Genomic DNA, 22,680 nt, shown 5'->3' on the forward strand with positions numbered 1-22,680 from the left:
ATTAGGTAATTGCTAAAATTCAGTAACATACTTATTTTCTCAGTTGGTTACCTTTATTTTTAAAACTTGAAATAGTACCCTGCGCTGTGAAGACAGTTATTATATATTGGAGCAATCCGAACTTTATGCATTTATCTTGAACCTCTCAAAATAGGGATCGTATATACACTATTATCCTTGAAATGAAAAAAGTAAATGATTACCTATATACCTATGCCCATTCTGGTGATGGCTTGAATAGTTTATTTTCAATATTTATGAGTAGAAAATTAAATTTGCATGGTAAATTACTACCTTATCATTCGGGAAATCTCTTAGGCGCCAATTCCACCAAACAACAAAAATCTAATTTTATGGCTAGACGCAGCAAACAATGCAAAACGTGGAAGAGCAATAACTATATATATGTGACGTGTTAATGGGACTTTGTATTCTACGCGCAGTAGCCGCTGTGTCTGCTCCGTTTACAAAATTCATTGCGTCGCCGACATTGGAGCTGCTTTCGCTGGTTCACAGGGGCGTCTGAAGGACGAAATAACCGCAGAAAACATTTTCGCTGTATTTCCAACACGGATAATGTATAATGTAATATAATACAAATATTATTTGTATTTAATTTGCCGCCTTACGAAGCACATTCACGCACGCCCTCCTTCAATGCACATAAACTTCAATAAACTGTACCTATTAGCCACGGACCAAGTTGATGAACGCGAGCGTCAGTGTTGTTTGACATGTGAATAAATCAGAAAAAAAATATTTAGGAGCAGAAGTTGTCAGCTGCTCGTTTCAAGTCCTTTTGTTACGCTCGCCGGCGGCGGCTTCCGTGTATGCAACATACAAGCCTCTGATGCGACGAGTGCGTGAGCACCTGATTTTCGCAAAGATTAGCTCGTTTTTGCTAGGGAACTTGGCCTTGGCAGTGGAATCTTAAATTAAAGCTATTATATTCGCACATCTTTTATGCTAGATACTAAAATGAATAACTGGTTTTAAAACGCGACTCCTTAATCTAGGCGTTAACTGCTACAAAATAGGGTTCGCCCAAATTCTCCTATTGAGCAATCTTTTTTAATAAGCATAGAGATATTTTATTTGGTTGCAAAGTTAGTAGCTATTTAGCTTCAATATATAAGAGGAGATGTAAAACATATTTTTAATATGTGCTAAATGTGTAATCATTGCCTATTATTACCGATTATTTTCATTACTTTTGCCAAAATTAGTTTCACATATATAAGAAGATCAGTATCGTCATATATTAAAACCAAAATGTCATAAAAACTCAATTTTATTAAATTTAAAATGGCAAAGTCCAGCGCAGATTTATGCCATAGGCGATCGGTGGATTTGGATACACCTCAAGTGGCAGTGGCCCATATCGTGGAAAAAACCGGAAAAAACCATATAAACCGTAAATGGTATACAACAACCTCCCAACCAAATTGTAAAGCCAAAGTACATAGTATATCACAATTTAATTATTTTAGTTTTGTTAATATTTTATAAGGTAAAAGTTATTTCTTTATTCCAGATCCAAAACTAGATAGTATAAGAGCGCACAAATTTTATTATTGGAGAAGATCTACTTTTAGACTTAAATAGTAAAATATTCACTTTGTAACTCACTCACTTTTATAAAATAATAGCTCAGCAAATAAAATCAAATTTAATTTTTGTCACAATTAATTAATCAATTGGAGAGTAAAAATTTAGGTGTTTGTCGAGCGCGGTGCGCATTTTAAACTCGACGACCACGACAATTTCCCTAGCCAAAATGTCTTTGTGCACCATATTTTGATAACATTCAATTCAGCATTTTGACAGACGTGCTTGTTTTGTTTATTCTCAATCAGCAATCAGCTTTTCCAATCAATAATTGCACCAAAACAAGTAAAAAATTGAAGTCGCTGTCACATTCACGTGCTCTCCCACCACTTTTAAGTGACTTTGGCTACCACCTGCTGCTTATGGGATTTTACGTGTTAAATTTGGAGGTCGCTGATTGGTCCCAATTTCCCATTTGATTTAACCCGTGGATTCGTGTGGCACTAGCCTAGCACACGGGTCGCTAGTACGCATGCGCTCGTGTGGACGTGTGCTTGCGCTCTAGAGCGAGCAGGCGGCAAGCCTGCAGACTGAAATATATATAGCAGACAAAGAGAAATTTGGCCAGGAAAATTGAAATTTAGGAATTTTTCCTTGCTGCCTCCTTTAGACACCTCAAGTGACCCTTGACCCACTTACATGCACCGATCGCCTATGCTATATTTTTTGTGCGCTAAATTCTTCTCAACCAAGTATTATCCGCTCATATACAAGCATCTCACTATTTAAAAACATAATGTAGTAGTAGTTATAGAGCGATATATTTCTCGTTAATGGTCGATTTTCACCTGTAAATTGTTGTTTCACAACAGCAAAAATACACCTGAAGCCGATTATCTAATTCTCAGAGCGCGAGTGAAAAAGAAAAGCGTCACCTAATCGGCCTCAAGGCTCTGCATGTCAACAACGTGAGGCAGCATTTGGCATGCCGAATGAAAAAATCGGTCGGCCGGGAAAATCAACCAGCTTGAAAAGTCCTTTGAGCGCGCGATAGTGGCACAAGTGGCACAACAATGCAACCGCGGGAATGATAATAACACAATTTCGTATTACTAAGCATATTTTTCTCACACTGCACACACGTTCGGAACGCAGCGCGAGGAAAGGAACCGCGTCTTTTAATCAAGCGGCACAATGGCGCAAACCGAAAAGTCCATTGTTGCAGGAGAGATTTATTTGCAGCGTGCGGCGGGCCCTGCCTTGAACAGATTCGCATTCTGCACTTCCAATTCTCTGTGCTAATAATTTTAATAATGGTGTCATTGCGAAACACATTTCTCTCTCTCTCTCTCTCTCTCTCCGCGCGAAAGCTAATTTCCATTCGCGTCTCCTCCTTATTTGCATGACAATGCATCGGCCGTCATTATAAAGTGTCTCAATTCTCCAAATCAGTCCAGCAGACATCCCAATTTTCTATTCCTGCACCAGCCATGTGACACGAATACCAAAGAACTGAGGGCTCCTTGGGTCGTGACCTGCTCACATGGCCGTCAGTCAAGTGATCGACCACGGATTGTTAATTCAATATATTGAGAGCATTTTTGATGTATCAGTTGAGAAACAGGAAAAGCCTTCGCGCTTGCAAAAGCAAAAATAATAAAAAAAAACCATAAAAAACGCTGTTTTGATGGAAGAGGAAATAATAAACTGTTTTTCCGCCACCTTATAAACATTCATTGCATCTTGCCATTCTCTTTGATGGCGCTTCCAAAACAGATTAGCAAGGTCTCTGGCGTACATGATTACATTTTTCCCACTGTCGATGAGAATTATTTGGATAATGACTGGCTAAAATTCTTCGCCTCCTAGCGTCCAACAACAATGATACCAAGTGGACCACAGGCTGTATTATACTTTTAGTAATGGTGAGAGATTTCGCAAAAAGTTCACGCGGAACAATAAACCATAATGAAAGAAATGAGACATCAAATTTCGCAAGATACGACACACGGTAGTCCAGGGACAAGGTCGAACGCAGCAGCAATTTCGAAAATTAAACCAGCAATTTATCTGGGAGAATTTTACTGGATTTTGTCCAATTGATAATAAATATAGGATGAAATAAAACACGTCTGCATAGGCCACTATCAGAAAGGTTTCCTATGCTTTTTGACGTGTTATTGTATAAAAGCTTAGAAACGTGATGTTAATTAGTGAAATTGAAATCAAATTGAAAAGCTTCTATGACCGAATTAGAAAGGCGTATTAGTTGCAATTTTATTGTGAATCTGACAGGTGAAAAGTCACCGCACCTGAGTCAGATTTATGAGTGTTTGGGACGCGCAGTTGCTTGCACTACAAAGCCGAAGGAATGCACTGGTGACCATGTTTTTGCCACTTGGGTGCTAATTGTGCTTTTCCGTACAACGCCATCTCAAGGAAAACAGTCATGTGGTGATAAAAAATGTGTTTCAGGCATTGCGGCACAAAAACGGAATGATTCACGCCCTGTTGATCGCGCTTTGCGGCAGCTGATGAGTAAACGAACGCGGCAAGTCATAGCCCAACAGGCCCGCGGTGGTCACGCGACTTGAAGGGAAGACAAAAAGTTAAACATGGACGTGGTGGAAATAAAAAACGCAGCTACGCCAATGTTATTTTATTAACACAACTAAAAAAAGCTGAAGTGTCAGAAGAGCAAATGCAGTTGTACCTCAAGGTTTGAAATGTAACCCAAAGTATAAAATGGTTGAGATTTATATGCAAATATCACATACACATAGCAACGGATGCTCGATATTAACAATTGCGGCGGCTTGATTCCAGTTCAGTTGGCAGTTGCCAAGGCTAATTTTATGCGGCCACTAGTTGACTGAGAGCTAAAGCCAAAATATCCATTTTGCGGACAAAAATACATATTAACTCTCAACTGGAAATGAAGTGCATCACACACTTCTTTAAGAACGAGAACAGACCATCTGGTGTTGTTTTAATCGAGCACCCTTTGACAAAGAGGATAATATAGGGCCATAACAATATTTTTTACTCAAAATAGATTTAAGCTTCACAAAGAGAGCAAATCGTAAAACTGATTAAAGTATCACTTAAAATACAATAGTGGACTCATATTTGTTTAGGTTAAATAATTACGAATTTTGGGCATTAAATAGGGCGCGTAATTTATCGGTTGCTCTTCAGTTTCCAGCGAAGGAAGAGGAATGCCGCGATTCTCAAGATGATGAAGATTACCACTAGTGCAATTATGTCAAGGCGGTAGTCGGCGTCCAACATGTCAAGCTCCTCCAGGGTGGTTTCAGGCTTTTTGAAGTGGCAGTGCACCTGGCTGCATTTGAGTTTCTCCCTGCCAAATGCGTAGGTGGCGAGAGCCGTGCCTTCAAACCCGTACCTGATGTAGCTGAGATACGTGATCCACCTGAGGTAAATCGGGATGGCGTCAAAGCTGACAAAGAAACCAGAGAAGAGCAGGAACGGCACAGACATGACAGGTGCGAGGAACACGCCGTTCTGTGGAGAGAATAAATAAATTGGTTTCATTTCCGTTTGGCTTTGCTTAAAGCAAACGTTTTTTTTTACCTGGACATTCATTGCGGCGCCGACAACAAGACCAATACTCTGCGCAACAAATGAAATCATCAAACACGCTGCCAAGAACATTCCGAATCGGAAAAACTCAAATGGTTGAGACGTGCAGAAGTAGACAATCGCCACGTAGAGTATGCAGAAAATAGCCTAAAATATACAGGGATCGGTGAGGATAGTGACATATTATCAGAGGAATATTTTTACCTGGAATGGTATGTCTGAAATCGTGATGGCCAGGTAGTATGATCGGAGTGAATACCACCTGTTAAAGTTTTCCTTCAGCAATACTGGCATTTCCAAGGGGACTTTAAAAACAAATTATTAGCATCACCAGCTAGTTCAGAGTTTTGATACTTACATGATAAAATTGTGACAGTCATCGACGTGTACATAAGGAAAAGCATGTTGAAGAACAGGAATCCCAAGTTACTGAGCACCTTTGAACCTTCGTTGCCAATGTCGTAGTACAAAGCACCAATCAAGAAGCCAACTAGAATATGCGCAAACAGCCGCAAGTACATCAAAGTCTGAAACGAATGAATTGAATGAAGAACAAGGAACGCGATTTAAGGGGACGACATTACCCAATCTCTCCTGCTGAACAACAATGCCCTCTGCAAAATGATCCAGAACTGATGCCATTCCGAGGTTGCATATCGCTTTCCCGCTTCTTTCGAGTCAATGCTCGGCTCCAGCAACGACGCCGTCACGTTTGGTGTACCGTTTGTTTCTTCATCCTTCTGCACGACAACTTGGAGATTCGCCGTAAGGTCTGTTGAGAAGCGAGTTAAGCTTATTTTCGACGCGATTAAATCAAAACTATACTCACTCGAGTCTTTCGGGAGGTAGTTGGTCGTCGTCTTAGCGAAATTCGAGTTTTGACCTCCGTTCTTCTCGCCATTTTGCAGCGCCGCCACTTGGTTGTTGTCCTTGACCTCTGGCCAGGGTTTGCCCTCGCGTATGTCGTGCTGTCCGTTGCCGATCGCAGTCACGAGAGCGCTGACGTTGTTTTCGCCATACTCGCCGCATGACACCTCAATGACTAAGCGCAAAAGTTAGCGAAATGGAAAGAAGCGGATGTGACAAGCGCTCACTGTAAGAGGCCGGGTTGTGGTAGCTGGGACACTCGAGGCCCCTGGACGACAGCCACGGCACCAGCTGGCTCGTGTTGCCCTGGTAGATGCATTGCCCCTCGGCCAGGGTGTAAAGCTGATCAAACATTTCAAACAGACGAGCGCTCGGCTGGTGGATTGTGCACACGATCGTGCGGCCACCGCGGCTAAGGTCCTTAAGCAGTTTGATGCACTGGTAGCATGAGGAGCTGTCTAAGCCACTGAAATGCAAGTTTCGCATTTCCTGAATTTGTTACGATAATTATTGCAAATAAAAGGTTCATCGTTTTTTACATTTTTTTAATGTTCTCTTTTAGATTAAATTTTTTATAAATATTTATAACTATAAATAAAACTATGGCTTGATTGAAAATAACACCAGTTTTAAATTTTCTTTTGATTTTTGACTAAGCAAAAGTGCAAGTTGCCACTCAAAATTCATTGGAATTTTTTGGATTAAAATAAACTAGCGCAATTTATTTTGAATCTCAGCTTCAGAAAATTAAGTTTAAAATAGCTCACAGCTGTTATATCATCTCTGATGAAGATTACAACAAAGTACATGGACATCGACACGTGCTTAAACTGCCAGATAAGCAATCCTAACGTTCGTCCATTGACTTGAAAAAAATTATCAAAGAGCATCGTCAATTCTCATCTGAATGTCAAACCAAACCCATATAAAACTCCAAGCACTGAGCTATTGTTGCTCAAGTTGCGTAAATTAAACGGCTGACGTCACCGCAGCTGCATTTTATGTTATTCATCTCTGAGAGTGTGTGCCCATCAAAGAGCTTCAAAAGCAAGTAACGATAAAGAAACGACGGATGCTGACAGGCAAGCTAGCAAAGCAAGCTCTTATAGCGATCGCGGCACTTGTTAGGCATACAATAAGCAGAGATAGAAAACTATCGTCATCTTTACCTGGTTGGCTCATCAAAGAACATCACAGGTGGATTGTTGATCAGCTCCAAAGCGATGCTGAGGCGCTTTTTCTGGCCTCCGGAGAGGTTAGACGTCATTGTGTTCTCATGCTCCAGGAGACTTAAGGTTTCCAAAATGTCTCTAATCTAAACACACGATATTATGGTTTTATTTCAATCACCAAAAATGACCTCATTCATAATTTAAATATATCCAACTGCTAATTTTATTTGCTGCTAATTGATTTTAAAAAAATGGCCGATGAGCAATTTTATAACAACCTAAACTATTGCCAGCATAAAAAGAATCTGAGCGGTGTCTGCCTCTAAAAACAGCAGTGGGGTTTCTTCCATTTAACAGACCATTGCGTTAAAATGGTCACGTACCAGAACGTTAGATATTGCTGTCACTGTTGCTTGTCTGAACACTCGTGTTTTAGTAGGTCAAGAGTCCGTCAAACAAAAAATAGGCTTTGTCAATAAAATCCAACTGCAGTAGCAGAGAAAATCGGCTACGCCGTGCACTCAAAGGCAGCGTGTAATTTAATAATTACTCAGCACTTTGCGCGGCTCAGGGAGCGTGAAAGAAAGAAACTTACAATGCCTGGCTTGTCCGGATGGTCCTTGCTCAGTTTCAGGCTGGCAGCCAATCGCATCGCCTCCAGGACGGTCAGGTTGGCGTGCAGCTGGTTGTCCTGCATAATGTAGCAGGACTGCTTGCGGAAATGGCTTAAGTTGCGTTCCGCACCATTTACTGTGATAGAGCCAGACATTCCTGTTGTCCTGAACACAACAACACAAATGGCCACATTTAATTAAAATATTGTTTAGTCTTGAAAATTTTAAAACATTTAATGCTTTTGCACTTAAAATTTGTTAGATTTTCATAAAACTCGTAATACTCTTTGTTATTTTAAAGCGACCTCAACTTAATTCGCATCAGATATTCATAAGATCCACTTCAAAATGAAATGCGAAGGTGAAATACAGATGTGTAAAAATGCACGCTGCACAAAGCAGCCGCGCCAATCAAACGAGTTTCTCATTAAATAGGCATCATGCCTCGAGAGCATGCAGACCTTGGGAGTCAAAAGTCTACAACAGTGATTACCGATATGACGCGTCTTGATAATCACCGAATCAAAGGTCTGTGGAAACACTTGCGAGCACCGGAATTCGTACTTCTTATCATACAAAGAAATAATTATTTCGCTACCGCGTTACTTACTTGTAGCCGGTGAGAATGTTGAGCAAGGATGACTTTCCAGCGCCAGATGGTCCCATAATTGCAGTCAATTCTCGAGGTCTGATCAAACCACTGACCGACTTTAGAATTGTTTTTGGGCCTGAAGTTAAAAATAATCAAGCACCGTAAAATCTCGAAATTGTAGCAATAGGCAGCAATAAAAAGGAATAAATTTTGTTCAGGGTCACTGCATTGAACGGGAGTAAGGACTTTCTTACCTTTGCTTCTTCCCTCTGAAACGGTGTACATGAGGTCACGGAAGGCGAGTTCTACTGGTGGTCGTTTAGGCAGGTTCGCCATTTTGGTCTGTGAAGCTGGCTGAATAGTAACAGCCGTGCCTGTGGATGCCAACATTGGCTTGATTTCCACCCTGACGGAATCATTGTTCCTGAGGAACAAATGGAATTGGTCGAATTAAAATCCATCTCTATTCAATCCGTATTTATTTCTGAAAGAATTAATTTCTACTGGATATAAAAATGAAATAAATCCGAAAGAAACCAATTCAATTTAGAAATTGAATTTATATTTCTAACAAATATTAAGATCTAAAATGATTAAAAATGCCACACTTTTCGAAGTGCACGTGCTTTGATAATATGAAAAATACTACTTAAAACAATTAAGAATCAAAAGTAAAGAAAATATTTAGTTTAATCTGAATAGAATATTTAAGCGCCTTCTAATGTTGCCCCGTCAGGAAAAAGTGGATGGGACAAATTGCAGTTGCAAATTATGGTGCGCTTTCTCCTTCACAAATTGTACAGAAGGACATCTACAGCACTCGTTCTATATGCCACGGCTGGATGCCTCGAGGCACACTCACAAAAATATCCCAATTTTGCAAGCTTCAGCTTCGCCAACGCCAGCAAATTTTTTTTTCTCAAGGAATTGTAAGAAAAATTTTACACTTTGTTTTGGCCACATCGAAAATACTGGCTAGATGTTGACGATTAGTAATTATCGTAGCGCGTAGCGCTCAGCGGGTAAAACCAGTTTCAAATTGAATCTGTCAGGCTCAAAAGGCTGGAAAAGCATTTTTTTAGCTTGTTATTGAAACTCGGCATCCTTGAAAAGAGAAGTTTGTAGCAAAGAAGTGAAACACTTCCAAGTTGCTGGTAACATTTGCATCTTTAAGATTGATTACTTTATAAAGATAAACTTTTGATAATTTAAAACTTGCTAGCAGGTGCTTTGATTCCATATTTTTAACTCGCCTAAAGAAGTAGAGTACAGAATACAAGCCTTCATTGTTACCAAGCACTATATTTCCAATCAATTTTAGACGAATTTTAGCTTTTCCTTTTAAAACGAAACAAACGACGTCAACTGTTATTTCTATTTGTTCTCAATTAAAACACTATCAACACCTTGAGTAAAACAAGGCGACAGATTTCCATTAATTTGCTTCAAACGATATCTTTGGCTGACCTTCAGGATGTGAAAAGTGATGGAAACTGACGTGTTTTTCTTTACTTTCTAACCCCCACTTTCATTTTTCTTTTCTTTCTTATGCCCAACTAAATTAAATATTTTGAAAAAGCAAATAATGCTCCTGGACTTATCAGCTTGAGACCCTTAATGTGTCAATCAAATGACAATTTCCTATCAAAACATTATTTTTTTTCTCATCGCCAGACTGATCCGTTCATTATTCTTTGAGAAAAACGAGGCTGTTGAACTTCGTTGTTGTGTTAAGAATAAAAATCCCAAGCGTGAAGATTTATTGGGAAATGGGCTCAAAAGAGGAAATAAAACAAACAAACAATCGAATTTAACCTAAACTTAGGCTTTCTGACAAAATTCATAAATTGAAAATATGGCTTGTGTACTGATAAATATTTTTAATTTTTGAGCGCGGGGAACTGGGGAATATAGAAATTAAAAATTCCAATCCCACTCCAATTTTAACTATTGTTCCAACCTTTCTAAGAATTATCCAATGGATTTTTATTTTCGTTTTATCTTTAACATTACAGATTTAATGACACTTTTGAGTCATGCGTTCATTTGGTAAATATCGGCAGGCAGCGGTTAAATTGTTCCTATCTTAAAGTCGCATTGTTTGGCCATTAAGAACATTTATTGTTAATACAATATTTGTATTGGTTAATCATTTAACACGTATAAAAAGAGCTGAATAATCAACGTCAAGTTTCTCTGAAATGGTATGAAACTATGCACTCTTAAGCTTGAGCTGAAGCAGCGAAACTAGACCAAGAGAACAAGGAAGAGTAAAAATTCAAGGTTTACTCTGGCAGATCTAGTAAAACGAGAAGATCAGATATTCATGAAATCAAGAATGGCTCTGAGAATTGATATTCTGATAGCATAGCGCAGATTGCACCATTATTCTATTATTTTATCAATAAATGTTCAAATTTAAATCTCTACATCAAAATTAGGATTATCAATGATGAAAATAATTTTCCTTGAAATTAGAGGTAAGCAACGTTTTGCTTTAGCCCCGTATCTCAAGAGCTCTTGAATAGGCGACACTTCTCGCAGTCCTGATGGCTGGACTTTGGATTATTTCGCTCGGCTTGAGGTCATCTTTATAAAATTAATCAACTCCAATAATAAAAAATAGCAGAAATCACATTATTTTGTTTTTCATCCGAGCACCGATTGACGCATGCAGTAATCACTAAATTCCAAAGTCTAAGGGATGTGAGAAAACAAGAAACACAATCAAAGAGCTGGAGGTTGAACGGGCAATATTAAGAGTGAATGAATTCCATGCAATGAATAAAATGCTAGAACGTCACAAATTCAGATAGAGGCTACGCGTGTTGTGTAAAATAGCTCATCGACAGACATTTTGCACCTGTCAGTCACGTTATTCCTGTATTTTTTTATTGCAAAGCCAAGCGCAAATAAGACGAACGAGTTCCTAACAGAACACCATCTGCAAGCCAAACCTGAGGCAAAGCTATGGAATTAAAAAAATAATAATTGTTGCTGCAAGACTTGAAAGCCAAGGTCGAGGAACGCGAGCGTCTCATTTCACTTCACTGATGAAGGCAATTTGATCTGTACAAATCGATTCTCAAGTGTCAAAAAAAGGTGAAAAAACCCCTTTCCACGCTCTAATCGGTCGAAAATCGAATGGCAATTATTGCAGACCCAGTAAAGACCCAAATTGAGCAAGCATGCACAGGTGCACAGCACAACGCACCACGGAAAATATTTAACGTACCGATTGTTCAGTAAGGTGACACTCATCTTGAGGCCCGGATTTAACTTGGATGCACCAGAAAAGCCGAAAGTGGTGCTCCACCACTGCTTAGCGACGTCCTAGGGAACGCAGAGCTCGGAAGACACCGGAAAATGAATTCGACTCAATCTGCTTTTCAACTTGCGCTTAGTTCACCGTCCTCCGCTCTACATGTCATTGCGCAGTGCTGTAAGCTCTCGCTCTCGCATGGAAACAAAACAAGTGGGCACCACAGCTGTTTGGTATCGATTTAACCGATATGAACACCGACTTAAAATGGGAATTTATTGAGAAATCTACCTTTTGCTTCTAGTTTTAGGCAATGCATCAGATGATTGCCACTAATTTACCATTAAAATAAGTTAAAAATGTATTAGAAATGCAATATTTAGGTATTTTTTCGAGTCAACACAACATACTTAAAACAATAGATCATTATCGACAAACCACTGATTTCCCATTTTATTTGCTTCGTGTGCGCATGTCCTCCAAGGACATGAGAACTTGTTTTGCAACAACACCAGCACCAAGCAGAAATAGTTAAGGATTTTGTTCGGTAGATGGCACTCAAAATCAGTCCTCTTAAGTTTAGTGTGCCCAGGCCCAGTGTGGACCTGGGCTGGTGTGGACATTGCTAATTGCTATTATTCCAATTATTATTAAAATCTTATAAATTAATAATCTTCTTCGTTATTTCTTTTATTATTTATCAATAAACTCAATCAATCTACTTTATTATATTAATGAAAGTAAATTAAATTTAGTTACTTTGTGTAGAAAAATCTTTATTTTATTATTGTCATTTTGGTTTTTTGTGAGATAAATCATAGGTAATAAAAATAATGGAAACAAATTTGAAGGAACTTTGTCAGAGGATGAAGAATAGCGTTATAAGACTTTGTTTATATATATATATATATAATATGCAATATATAGCACTTTTGGGAAAAAGGCTGGTATACCATAATGAACGAACAGAGCAGGGATGAAAAATAAAATTCTGAAAATTTATTTTTATTTAACTTTATATACTTTATTTGAACTTAAGATTTTGTCACAGCATCGTTGCGGTCATTATTACAGAATAGTGCATTCAAAGCATCTCACAGTTTAATAAATTACATATATCTATTTGACTCTGCTATGGCCAGCAGTCTTGGAATCTATTTTTATTTCTCTCTTTTGTCAAACAAACGACATCAAAGAAGAAACTACAAAAAATACATAATTTTAGCAAAATATTTCCTTATTAAATAACATCAGTCTTAGCGAAATATATATATTTAGAATGGCAAATAGGTATGTGCAATCCTAAGAGCTGTATTACCATGAAGCCACGTTTGCTGTATTAATGCGTAAAGGTAAAAGTTTTCCAACATCCTTGATGTAATACTGGTCTCATTGTAAGTGACAGCAAAGTGGTTTTAAAACCATCATAGTAACAACTCCCAAATGGCATGATCTGTACATTTAAAAGGAATTGCTAGAAGTTGCTTTTTCACAGTTGCGTTGTAAAAATTTTGTTTGCATTAACAGCAGCTCTTTACTAACCATGTGAACTTGAGTAAAATTATCTCCCTTGCTCAGGTTGAGGACACTTCCTTACTTAGTACCATTTTCTTACAATTAAAAAATTACGACTACAGCACTAACTAAGTTGGCGGTCCTGAGCCAGGCTCAATTTCGTGTCATTTGATGCCCATGTTGCGCATCATCTGCTCGTAAACGGTCCACGCCATCGCTGCCATCAGGGTCCTCCTCAACATGCGAGGCACCAGGCCCCTGAAGTAGCCTTGCATGCCGTACTTGCGCTGGATGTGAGACATGACGGCCAACACGTTGTTGTACTTTTCTGGATACAGTTGCATTTTTGTTTTGATGACATCGGCAGGTTGGGTGACAGCTGAGGCCATCAGACCAGCTAGAATGCCGCAAGAGAAGTGCAGGGGGGCAGCCAGTTGAGTATTCCACCATTCTGCAAAATGACAAAAACTTTCTTTTAGTAAATGCAAGCCTAAGTGCGACCCATATTTATTGACTGTGAAAAAATAGGACTTGTGGCTGACCATTTTTGAAGGCTCTTTCAGGTTGAGTCCTATACTGGCCGGTTTTTAAGACAGGCCAAGTCCCAGATATAAAAATACAGTTTATGTAAAGTAATATTTTGAGTGTTATTTAGTTATATTTGTCAAAGTAGAAATATTCAAGTCCTTTCCAAGTTACTTTACAAAAATTAGCATCATTTTGAGCCCACTTGACTGTATAAAATATTTCAAGGTGTTTTAAAAAATGTCTTAATTTTGGGGTAACCCTGTAAAAACTTTTCTTATTAGTTAAAAAATAGCAGCTTGAAAAAAAAATCCGGTGGTGTTTTTGTGCAATATGTTTACAACGGCAAACAGCCCCAATAATTAGGGTAGTTTCCTAATAAAAAGGTAACCAGTTCAACAGGGTTTGATTAAAATGGTCTGATAAAGGACACCATTTTTCAATCTCAGTTTGTGTAGATTTTTTAGTCAGGTTTAAGCCAGTTGTTTAGAAATATAGTTAAGTGACTTTAATTCCCAATTTTCAAAACGTTAACTCGACAACAACTAGTTGTACTTACATTGTTGATTTTTAATATTTTAAATATTCATCTTTCACTTCTCATTTTTTCATTGGGAAACTAAAAATGTTCTTCGGATTTTGAACCTAATATTTCAATTGTCTTATGAAAGAGGTGTCAAGTTAAACACAGGTGATGAGGGGAAAGGTACTGTTGCACTAATATTTTTAAAGAAAATGAGGCCATGAAGACAATAATTACCTTGAGGGAGAGCCTGTTTGGTTTGCGAGTAGAAAAGCAGGTAGAGTCCAGAGAATGGAGCATCTCTGAACAAAGTGGGCACCAGTCCGCAGCAGAGACCCTTAACCCCCTCAGTCTTGTAAATGGCTCTGAGCGCTGACGTAATGCCTCTGTACTCATAGACTCCGCTCTGAAAAAGCATAAATCAAGACGAGATTAAGAACTTTGCTCAAGTTACTGGTTTTGTATCAAAACTCACCTCATATCGTGTTTTGATGACCGTGATGGGAATCATGCAGACTCCACTCATGCTTCTGGCGACCACGCCAAGAACCACGGCTTGCAGAGGCTCCAGTTCTTTGCCTGGTTCCACATATTTGCCCTTGAGCCAGTGCAGAGAAGAAAAGTAAAGGCCAACTCCGGGCACTGTCCTCGTCAGTGACTGGAAAAATAACAGCGATTTTATTGATAGGCCAGATGTTGTTTGCCACTGATCATGTATCCATGGGAGGCGAAACAAAGGTCAATTTGTCAGTCGAGGGCAATATAATGGGGCAAAATGTCAGCAAGTCAGGGGTCAGAGAGAACAATGGTATTCGATTCATCGTCAAAGGTGCTTAGGAAGCTTTTCTCTCTCAATTTGACTTTAGCAAGAGCTGATAAGTTTTAGCAAATCAGAAATTCTGTAACTTACTGGAGTCATGCCCTTCCATAGGCCTCTTAAATGCTCTTTTTCCACAATGTGTCCGATGAGATTGAACATTCCTGGGGTGGCTGGAGCACTGGAATCAAGTTGAACAAACTTTTAAATTTAAGGTTTATGGGGGACTTAAAAATTTGTTGATTAACTTTGGGAATTTGATATTTGCGCTAGAACTGACTGAGAACATAGAGTAATAGAAAGGGCTAAAGTTTGAGTAAGATTTTGTACAATAATTACATATAATAAAAATTAGCAAGACGTGAAGAGGTTTGAAATTTAAGTCAGTTTTATATTGCAAATTTTACAATTTAAAATTGAATTGACCAAAAAATGAGATGCCCTTACCCAAGTGTTGCTGGGATAGGATTTTGAAGTCTGGTTTTAACCAAGTCGAGAGGTTGGAACAAAATTGTTGAACAGGTCCCAGAAAAGGATCCCGCCACAAACGACTTCAAAACTGGATTCTGCAAAATCAAAGTCAAAAAATATTATTTACAACTCAAAAAATAATGCAATTTTGTTAAAACTTACGTTAGCAAGAATATCCATGTTGCCTTGCGGTGCTCTTTTGGACATAAACTTGAGACTCAGTGGTACTGGGATTATTTGATATCCAAATTAAATGTTTTTCTTGGAATTAAATTTGCAAGTCCTGGGCACAAGTGACGACTGTGGATTTCGGAGCTGCTTCACGTGTCAGAGAAGTCTGAGTAGTAAATCGGGTGCAATCTGAATTCAAGCACTGCAGCAACAAAGCTCATGATCTTCTCCAACGTGCTTTAGGTTGAACTCATTTGCGGCCTTGAGCACCACAAATTGCTTGTCCCAATATTACGGTTGAGCCTTTCACTTGACGCTCCCGGCAGGTCGCACCTGAGAGGGCGTTCCTTCCTTTGGAGAGTAAGCTCTAGAAGCGGCTCTGCTCCCAACTTGAAATGAGCGACCAAATCGTCGAGCAGCAGAATTTATACGAGATTATCACGCTCTTATCGCCGCAGAACTGACCTTTAGATCTGAAAATGAAAAGGGTTTTTATTAGCACACATCACACACATACTGTTATAATACTCGCGTACTCTATCAAAGATAAAAGGCTACACAAGAAATTATCAACTACATACTAACGTTCAATTGAATTTGGGCTTAAAAATGAGGGCAGTGATGTTTTCGCTGAAAGGATTTCTGCTCTTACTAAGCGTGTTTGCGAAACGTCCTCCCAGTACGATCGATATCACGAGACTGAATGGACTGTCCGAGTCTCCTTAGTGTAAAGCTGAAGCCGACACCTCCTCCTCTAGCAACTTCTACCCGTAAATTATGTTGTCACGCAAGAGTTTTTTGCCTCTTCAATGCGGTGCTCCGTTCTCCGTCCCCAGTCTCTAAGCCAAAATACACCTTTGCCGAAATGCGCATGCTCCCGAGAGGGGCACGGCTCCACGGATACAGCTGGCTTGCCTCCCATTGGCTGATCAGAATGGCGTGAACTTCTACGCGGCCTGCCGCCAGGACCAGTTTATGAGTAAATGAGCCTCGATTCTTACGTTACACACTGGGGCTCTATTATCTCCCTGCCTCCAGCATTAGACCTGATCTCGAGACGCAAAAATCAAACTGCGTATTTTTGTTTATTTCCTTGATAGAAATTTCGGGATCCTAGCTATAACTGGCTCCATAATTTTCGTGAAAGCGCTGCTTTTGTTCTAGAAAATGGGGATGTTGAAATAAATAACCTCCTAAAATATAAATAAATTAGTTAAAAATTATGAAAAATATAGTATTGTATCTCACTTCCAATGCCGCATTCTCATTGTGAATTATTTCGTAATTATTCTTGCACAATCAATTTAGTTAGTAATAGTTAGTATTGAACAAAGCGTAATTATTATGCATATATGCGGCGTAAAGGAAATAGTCTGCAAATTTCGAAGAGTTATTAGAATTATGAACGTTAAATTCTTCTACGAACGAATAAGCTAAGCCAAAATTATAAAAAATTTTATTCTGTATATGAGCCATTGATTGTGGTTGCTAATCTTGCTGACAGTTGAGTTTCTAAAATTTCCAATGCACATTAAAAAATAATACCTACACGAAACGTTATGCGGATCATAAGATAGAAAAAAGGTTCATGAGATTTTGGTGTTTTAATTTTTTTACAACACACGCGTACGTCAGCTACCAACGTGAATTGTTCGTCACGTTTCAATTGCCCCATTTAGCGAAATGGTAAAGGCCAAAAGATGAATAAAATGTGACATATATTTCCTATGCGGCTTTCCGATAGCTCTGATTGAACTTATGAACTGCCGCAGGGGGTCTTTAGCTTATCTAAAGTTCACCAAGCCTGAGAAAGGTCAAGTGAAGACTTTTTATCGGGCACCAGTGTGGAACGAGAGCGTGTGTGCTCATGGCAAAATATATTAAAGTCCCAATGATGATCTCAACATCACAACGAATGTCATCAGCTAAATATCGCGTTTACATAGTTTCTTTTAATCAGCAAAGGTCGTTAGAATTGCGTTTTTTGTTTTCATGCTTATGCAGTTTATCTGGGAAACAATAGGGTTTTTAAAATACTCTTAGCTGATGGACTGATAGAAGGGTTATTTAATTACGACTGCCCCAATGATCAGTGATTAAATAAAATGACATAAAAGTGATTGAAAATCTGTTTTTGAAGTAGCGCTCAGCACATGGCTGTTTATTGCTGCAAGTATGTATTTTAGAGATAGAGATATTATGCAAAACAGTAATTTTTTAACTTTTGATTGCTTGCTTGATTGATTGATTGATATATTAAACGCCAACGGCGTACAGCTATATAGGTATAATTATATAAACATGGAAAAAATTACAACTTTTAAAGTTAAGTTTATACAAACTTTTTGTACGCAACCGTGCTGGGGAGAGAATAATTGTTTTTTAAGTCATTAACATTAACAAAGAAATCGGACTGAATTAACTCTTACAACAACCTGGACTTTATCCGTTCGTCGACACAAAGAGCACGTTTGAAATATCGGGACTTATCACTTTCACTTTTATATTGTTTCAAATTTTATATAAATATTTTAAAAATAGACAATGTAGCAAGCATCGTAGCAACACGGGCGTGTTATTAAAAAATTAATTTTCCTATCATTTAAATTCAGTAAACATATTTTTATTTATTGGTCAAAACATGAAACAATTTAAAATTTATCATGCATGGACGGAATTCAAAGCACCGACAAAGCTATTTAAATTAAGTGAATAAAAAATCTGATAAATATCAAAATCCGATTCCTTATTACATGGAATTAGAGCAACTCTTTGCTCTCATCTTGTATATTTTTCTGCAACTTTGTATTTTTACGTCTTAGCGAAAAATCAAAGTATTTCTCCTTTGTATTTCCCCGTAATTCCCCTTACGTAATTACGTCTGTGCTCTTGTTTATAATTTGGTTGTTGACTCCCGTCTGACCTTTGGCGTACGCAGCTTCCTTGAAAAAACACTGCGAAAAAAAGCAAGGCCAAGAAATGCGTGATGCTGAATTATTTGCGCGCGAGACGAGAGCAGGTTTGAGGTGGTGGCGAAGACTTTCTGTACGCAGCACACACAGTAAAACCGGAGCTCGCGCGTAGATGAGACCCTCTGAAAATAGACGGCTCGTAGCTAGCTTAAACCAGCTCTACCATTCTCCCTGACTTTGGGCTGGCCGACGAGAGAGCGAATGACGCAGCTTGGCACAATCACAAAACTGCTCATACCCATATTACGGGGGCCGTAATGCGGATTCCGAGGGTCCGCAAACTAAATTTTAAATGGGCCGACAGTAGCTATCCTCTCTGCGTGTTATATACCCACTGACCCCTTTTGAAAATGGCCTAATACTGATTCAGAGAAGTGGCTCGCACCCAGAAATGCAGCCAACTATCAATTTGTGCCCTGACGAGCTTTTAGAGGCACGTTCCGAACGTGACCCGGCGGTTGGCTACCTAAAAGCGAGAGCAGCGAGAGTTTTATTTGACACATTGGGCAATACGGGTCGCGCTATTTTTATTTACGTATTTATGCCTCTGCAATGATTTAACACATAATTTAATGCTTTCCACTCGCGCACATGTAAAAACAATTGACGTCAATTGTTTGGAAATCTTTCAGTTTTGAGCGCAGTGCTCTCGAGAGTACGCAAATGCAGAGAACGCAAATAGCCTATGGAAATTGATGCAGTAAAGTGAGTCCATTTTAATGATTAGCAGCTAATATTAAAATATTAATATGGCTTAAATTCTTCGCATATTGGTTTAATCATTATTAGAACATTAGATCACTGGGGGCATTAATTTTAGAGGAATGAATTATTATTTTTAAAAGACTGCGGCTATGACGTTTTTTAAGCAAAAATCCCAAGGAAAATGAGAAGAAACAACTGTACTTCATTCTAACTAATTATGTGAAAAATGTCCCTCTATATAGGATCCAGCCCATTCAATTTTTTTATCCTAAAAATTCAACCAATTGAATTTTAAATGCTGCATGAAATGGTACAAAGAAATCATGAAGTTTTTTCCAATTCACCTTCGATTAATTAAAACTTGTAACAGATAAGATATCGAGTTTAGCACACTTTCTATCCTTAAAAATATCAATGGAAATTTTCCACTTCACAGTGACAAAACTCAATTTGCCCTGCTGCTGAACGAATTTGTCGTTCGCGTTCGCACACACCAGACTGCTCGAAACGCATTTCGCTTTTCTATTTGCAGAAACGTGTATTTGGACACACTCGCGAGTGTTTGAATTGGCAATTTGTCGGCGAACGCGAATCAAATGACTCTGGCCGCGCTATTTGCATAGCGAAAGGGTAGAAGTGCTACGCGTATTATTGCAATTTGCATTCACCAACGAGCGACGACCAGTGTTTTACCAGTGCGTCTGCAGTCTGCACGCGGACATCAAAAGCATTCAATTTGGCGGCTTTCCAGCAGCCGTCCGGTGCTTTTGACTGACGGGGACAGGACGATCGCTGGCACGGTGGTTTTTCGGTTCGACGGCGCAGTCGGCGCGGCTGCCCATCAGCGCGGCACTTGGGCAAAAAGCAACTTGCGAGGTGCCCGTTTTAATTAATGTGTCACTCAGCAACCGGCAGCAGCGGCTTAATTAAATTTCCAATTAGCTCTTTCGCGTTTGCATTATCAAAATCGCGGCTGCCTCTGTTGGCGTGCGTGTGTGATCTTTTGATGTCAACGGTCACCGCGCGAGAGGTTATCTGCGCCCCCCTGCGGCCGTTTCGCTCCTCCGACACGGATATTCATATGCAGACGCCATAGGGACCCCGACTGGGCCTGCCCCGGTTGATATTACGTCAGCAAATATTCATCATTCGCCTCTTTGCCGTTCTGATACTAAAGTTTGCATAGTAACAGACCGGCCGAATGAAACACGAATCCCTCTTTCCCGCTCATGCCGCGTGTCGTTTCAACCCGCCGCCCGGCGTGCGCCGGGAGATAATGACTCTTTATTTGCACGTAGTTTACCTTTGCAATGCCCTCTGCGGTTTTGCACCGGGCTAAAATAAATATATAATTAGCCCTGTCGCGTTCTCTGAGAGTATGCGGAGGGCTGCGCTGCTGGCAGAACTGACTGCGAGTTCGCCCACAGAGAGCCAAAGACACACATTGATGGGGTTGTTAAGCATTTCCAAATGGGCTCCGTGCCGAGGAAACTTCCACCAGACTGCGGAATTCGCAGAGAACGGTCAAAGTGCCGCATTAGGAAGGAGTCGGATCGATTGTGAGATGGGCAGAGCGCGCGAGAGCCTTGGCCTCACACTTAATAGCTGTAATTTAATGGTGACAATCTGATCTAACAAACAAGAGTTATGAAGGAGACGTAACTTGGAAAAGTACTGCTGGCTGACGTCTGCGGGAAATATGTGTTTGTGTGAATGCCAATAAATGACGATGTCAAAGTGTGTAGGCACAGCATTCGCTTGATACTTGATATATATTTATTACGGCCTTGCTAATGTGTGAACTGTAGCACATAATATGCAGCTTAATTATTGCCAGTTTTAATAAAAATATTAATATTGAATTGATTACGTTTAGTGGAGGATAGCACCCATTTAACCTTTTTAGGGCACGCAAAGATAAAAGTTGAATGATTACAAGTCGTTTGTGTTTAAAAAATTAATAAGTAAAAAAAGCAACTTTAATTCTTCCAGACTCTATTGCAACATCGCTTTTATGATTGTAGTTATCTCGATAGCCTAAACTCTCCGCATTTCTAATCTCATGAAAATTCTCACGAGCAACATTATTTTACTCCTCCAAGGAAAGTCAAGAACGCTGCATAATTTTGATATTTGAATTTGGATATTATATTCAACGGCATAAAATGTGTACGACAAAATTACAGTGATGCATATAAAATATTAATGACCCCCAGCTGATCTTTGATCTAAAGAAGGCTGTTTAGGGTGTAGCAATCGTGTTATCGGATTACAATTTTGATAAAAATATATTTAAAAGAATAGATCATGGTGTGAAATATTTACGGACAAAATTTATATCTTCATGCATTTAACAATTAAGTATATTTGGCACATTTTTAGAAAAGCATTTCTGACTGCGGGTTTTTATTTGATTTTACCGATACAAGCATACAACATTTTGTTCTTTGTCTTTCGACGACAATTTAACATTCAATCTAAAGTTAAGTTCCCACCTAATTATTGCCCTTCGAAAACTGTATTTGAAATGTACACGTATATAAGTTAATAAACAAATAATGATGCAAAAAATCCAATTATAGATTCAATCGAGCCAACATTATTATTGTAATGCGGGTTAGTTAGATTCGCTCAGCTGATCTGAAGATAATTAAACTACAGTCGTTTCAACAAGATGCGCTGGCTATGAAGAACAAAACTGGGTTAAGGTCTGATAGCGTACGCAAACCCGGCCATCAAGCAATCATGGTGCTCAAAAACCAAACTCGTTTCTGCGCACTTGCGAATCCAAGACCTTGGGTAACCTCTATCTTATGTGACCGTTCGGCAAAAGTTGCCAACCCTGATTCGACTTCCCAAAGCATTCCTGCGAGAGTTGCTTTCACCCTCTGTAGCAGGAGTTCGTAAAAAGTGTGTATATTAATTCGGCGGGCCAACGGACAATGTTGCTTTGTGAGCCTTGGCTGATGACGGTCAAGTTCGCACGCTGTTAACTTACACTTTCCGCCCCTGGTGCTGTGCGAACTGCGAACCCTATGCCGGCAAACATTTTATTTTTATCTCCCTCGCGTAAAAATTTATTCCGACTTTTAACGCATGCTTGGCTCCGGTCGCCGAAACATAAAATCGAAACAACGCTTTAGACGATGCTGTTTTAGATGCACGTGAATATTTCAGTGTTAAAGGCAACAAATTACATTTATGGCTGGATATATGGAAACGCATTTCGAATTTCAGCCATACCCTGTCTGCTCTCGGGGGGATTAAAGGGCAGAGTGCAGTGTGCACACTAAAAGCCATTAGTGAGTGGCGAGTGGAACTGT

At 39.2% G+C, this 22,680-nt stretch overlaps 2 protein-coding genes across 4 annotated transcripts; both read right to left on the reverse strand.

Moving 5' to 3' along the window:
• Nucleotides 1-4,192: 4,192 nt before the first annotated feature.
• Nucleotides 4,193-11,843, reverse strand: LOC135939122 (ATP-binding cassette sub-family G member 4). 2 transcript variants are annotated; one of them, XM_065483326.1, is made up of 12 exons: nucleotides 11,632-11,841; nucleotides 8,651-8,820; nucleotides 8,415-8,532; nucleotides 7,786-7,969; nucleotides 7,188-7,333; nucleotides 6,246-6,484; nucleotides 5,981-6,193; nucleotides 5,736-5,923; nucleotides 5,510-5,678; nucleotides 5,356-5,456; nucleotides 5,143-5,298; nucleotides 4,193-5,073 (listed from the first exon to the last, which is right to left on the reverse strand). In XM_065483326.1, exons 1-12 carry the CDS (start codon nucleotides 11,655-11,657, stop codon nucleotides 4,729-4,731), a joined length of 2,055 nt encoding a protein of 684 aa, XP_065339398.1. In that variant the 5' UTR covers nucleotides 11,658-11,841; the 3' UTR covers nucleotides 4,193-4,728. The 2 variants fall into 2 exon arrangements, with proteins under 2 accessions (XP_065339398.1, XP_065339397.1); XM_065483325.1 differs by having other exon boundaries at nucleotides 5,736-6,193; nucleotides 11,632-11,843.
• Nucleotides 11,844-12,656: 813 nt separating this feature from the next.
• On the reverse strand, nucleotides 12,657-16,522 carry LOC135939760 (mitochondrial glycine transporter B-like). Of its 2 annotated transcripts, none has more exons than XM_065484312.1 (7): nucleotides 16,333-16,522; nucleotides 15,672-16,153; nucleotides 15,486-15,604; nucleotides 15,132-15,219; nucleotides 14,697-14,879; nucleotides 14,459-14,627; nucleotides 12,657-13,624 (listed from the first exon to the last, which is right to left on the reverse strand). In XM_065484312.1, exons 2-7 carry the CDS (start codon nucleotides 15,714-15,716, stop codon nucleotides 13,338-13,340), a joined length of 891 nt encoding a protein of 296 aa, XP_065340384.1. In that variant the 5' UTR covers nucleotides 15,717-16,153; nucleotides 16,333-16,522; the 3' UTR covers nucleotides 12,657-13,337. The 2 variants fall into 2 exon arrangements, with proteins under 2 accessions (XP_065340384.1, XP_065340383.1); XM_065484311.1 differs by having other exon boundaries at nucleotides 16,266-16,522.
• Between the last annotated feature and the right edge of the window lie 6,158 nt (nucleotides 16,523-22,680).

Source organism: Cloeon dipterum, chromosome 3, assembly GCF_949628265.1.
Source record: "Cloeon dipterum chromosome 3, ieCloDipt1.1, whole genome shotgun sequence".
Classification (NCBI taxonomy): Eukaryota; Metazoa; Arthropoda; class Insecta; order Ephemeroptera; family Baetidae; genus Cloeon; species Cloeon dipterum.

What these genes read in the sequence shown, in the direction of transcription:
- LOC135939122 (XM_065483325.1), bottom strand. Translation starts at nt 11,657, where the DNA reads ATGAGTGTCACCTTACTGAACAATCG. An exon ending in TGTTCAGCAGGAGAGATTGG is followed by an intron (nt 5,679 to 5,735) that starts GTAATGTCGTCC and finishes CATTCGTTTCAG; the next exon opens with ACTTTGATGTACTTGCGGCT. An exon ending in GACTGTCACAATTTTATCAT is followed by an intron (nt 5,457 to 5,509) that starts GTAAGTATCAAA and finishes TTGTTTTTAAAG; the next exon opens with TCCCCTTGGAAATGCCAGTA.
- LOC135939760 (XM_065484312.1), bottom strand. Translation starts at nt 15,716, where the DNA reads ATGTCCAAAAGAGCACCGCAAGGCAACATGGATATTCTTGCTAAC. An exon ending in TATGGAAGGGCATGACTCCA is followed by an intron (nt 14,880 to 15,131) that starts GTAAGTTACAGA and finishes TTATTTTTCCAG; the next exon opens with TCACTGACGAGGACAGTGCC. An exon ending in TCATCAAAACACGATATGAG is followed by an intron (nt 14,628 to 14,696) that starts GTGAGTTTTGAT and finishes ATGCTTTTTCAG; the next exon opens with AGCGGAGTCTATGAGTACAG.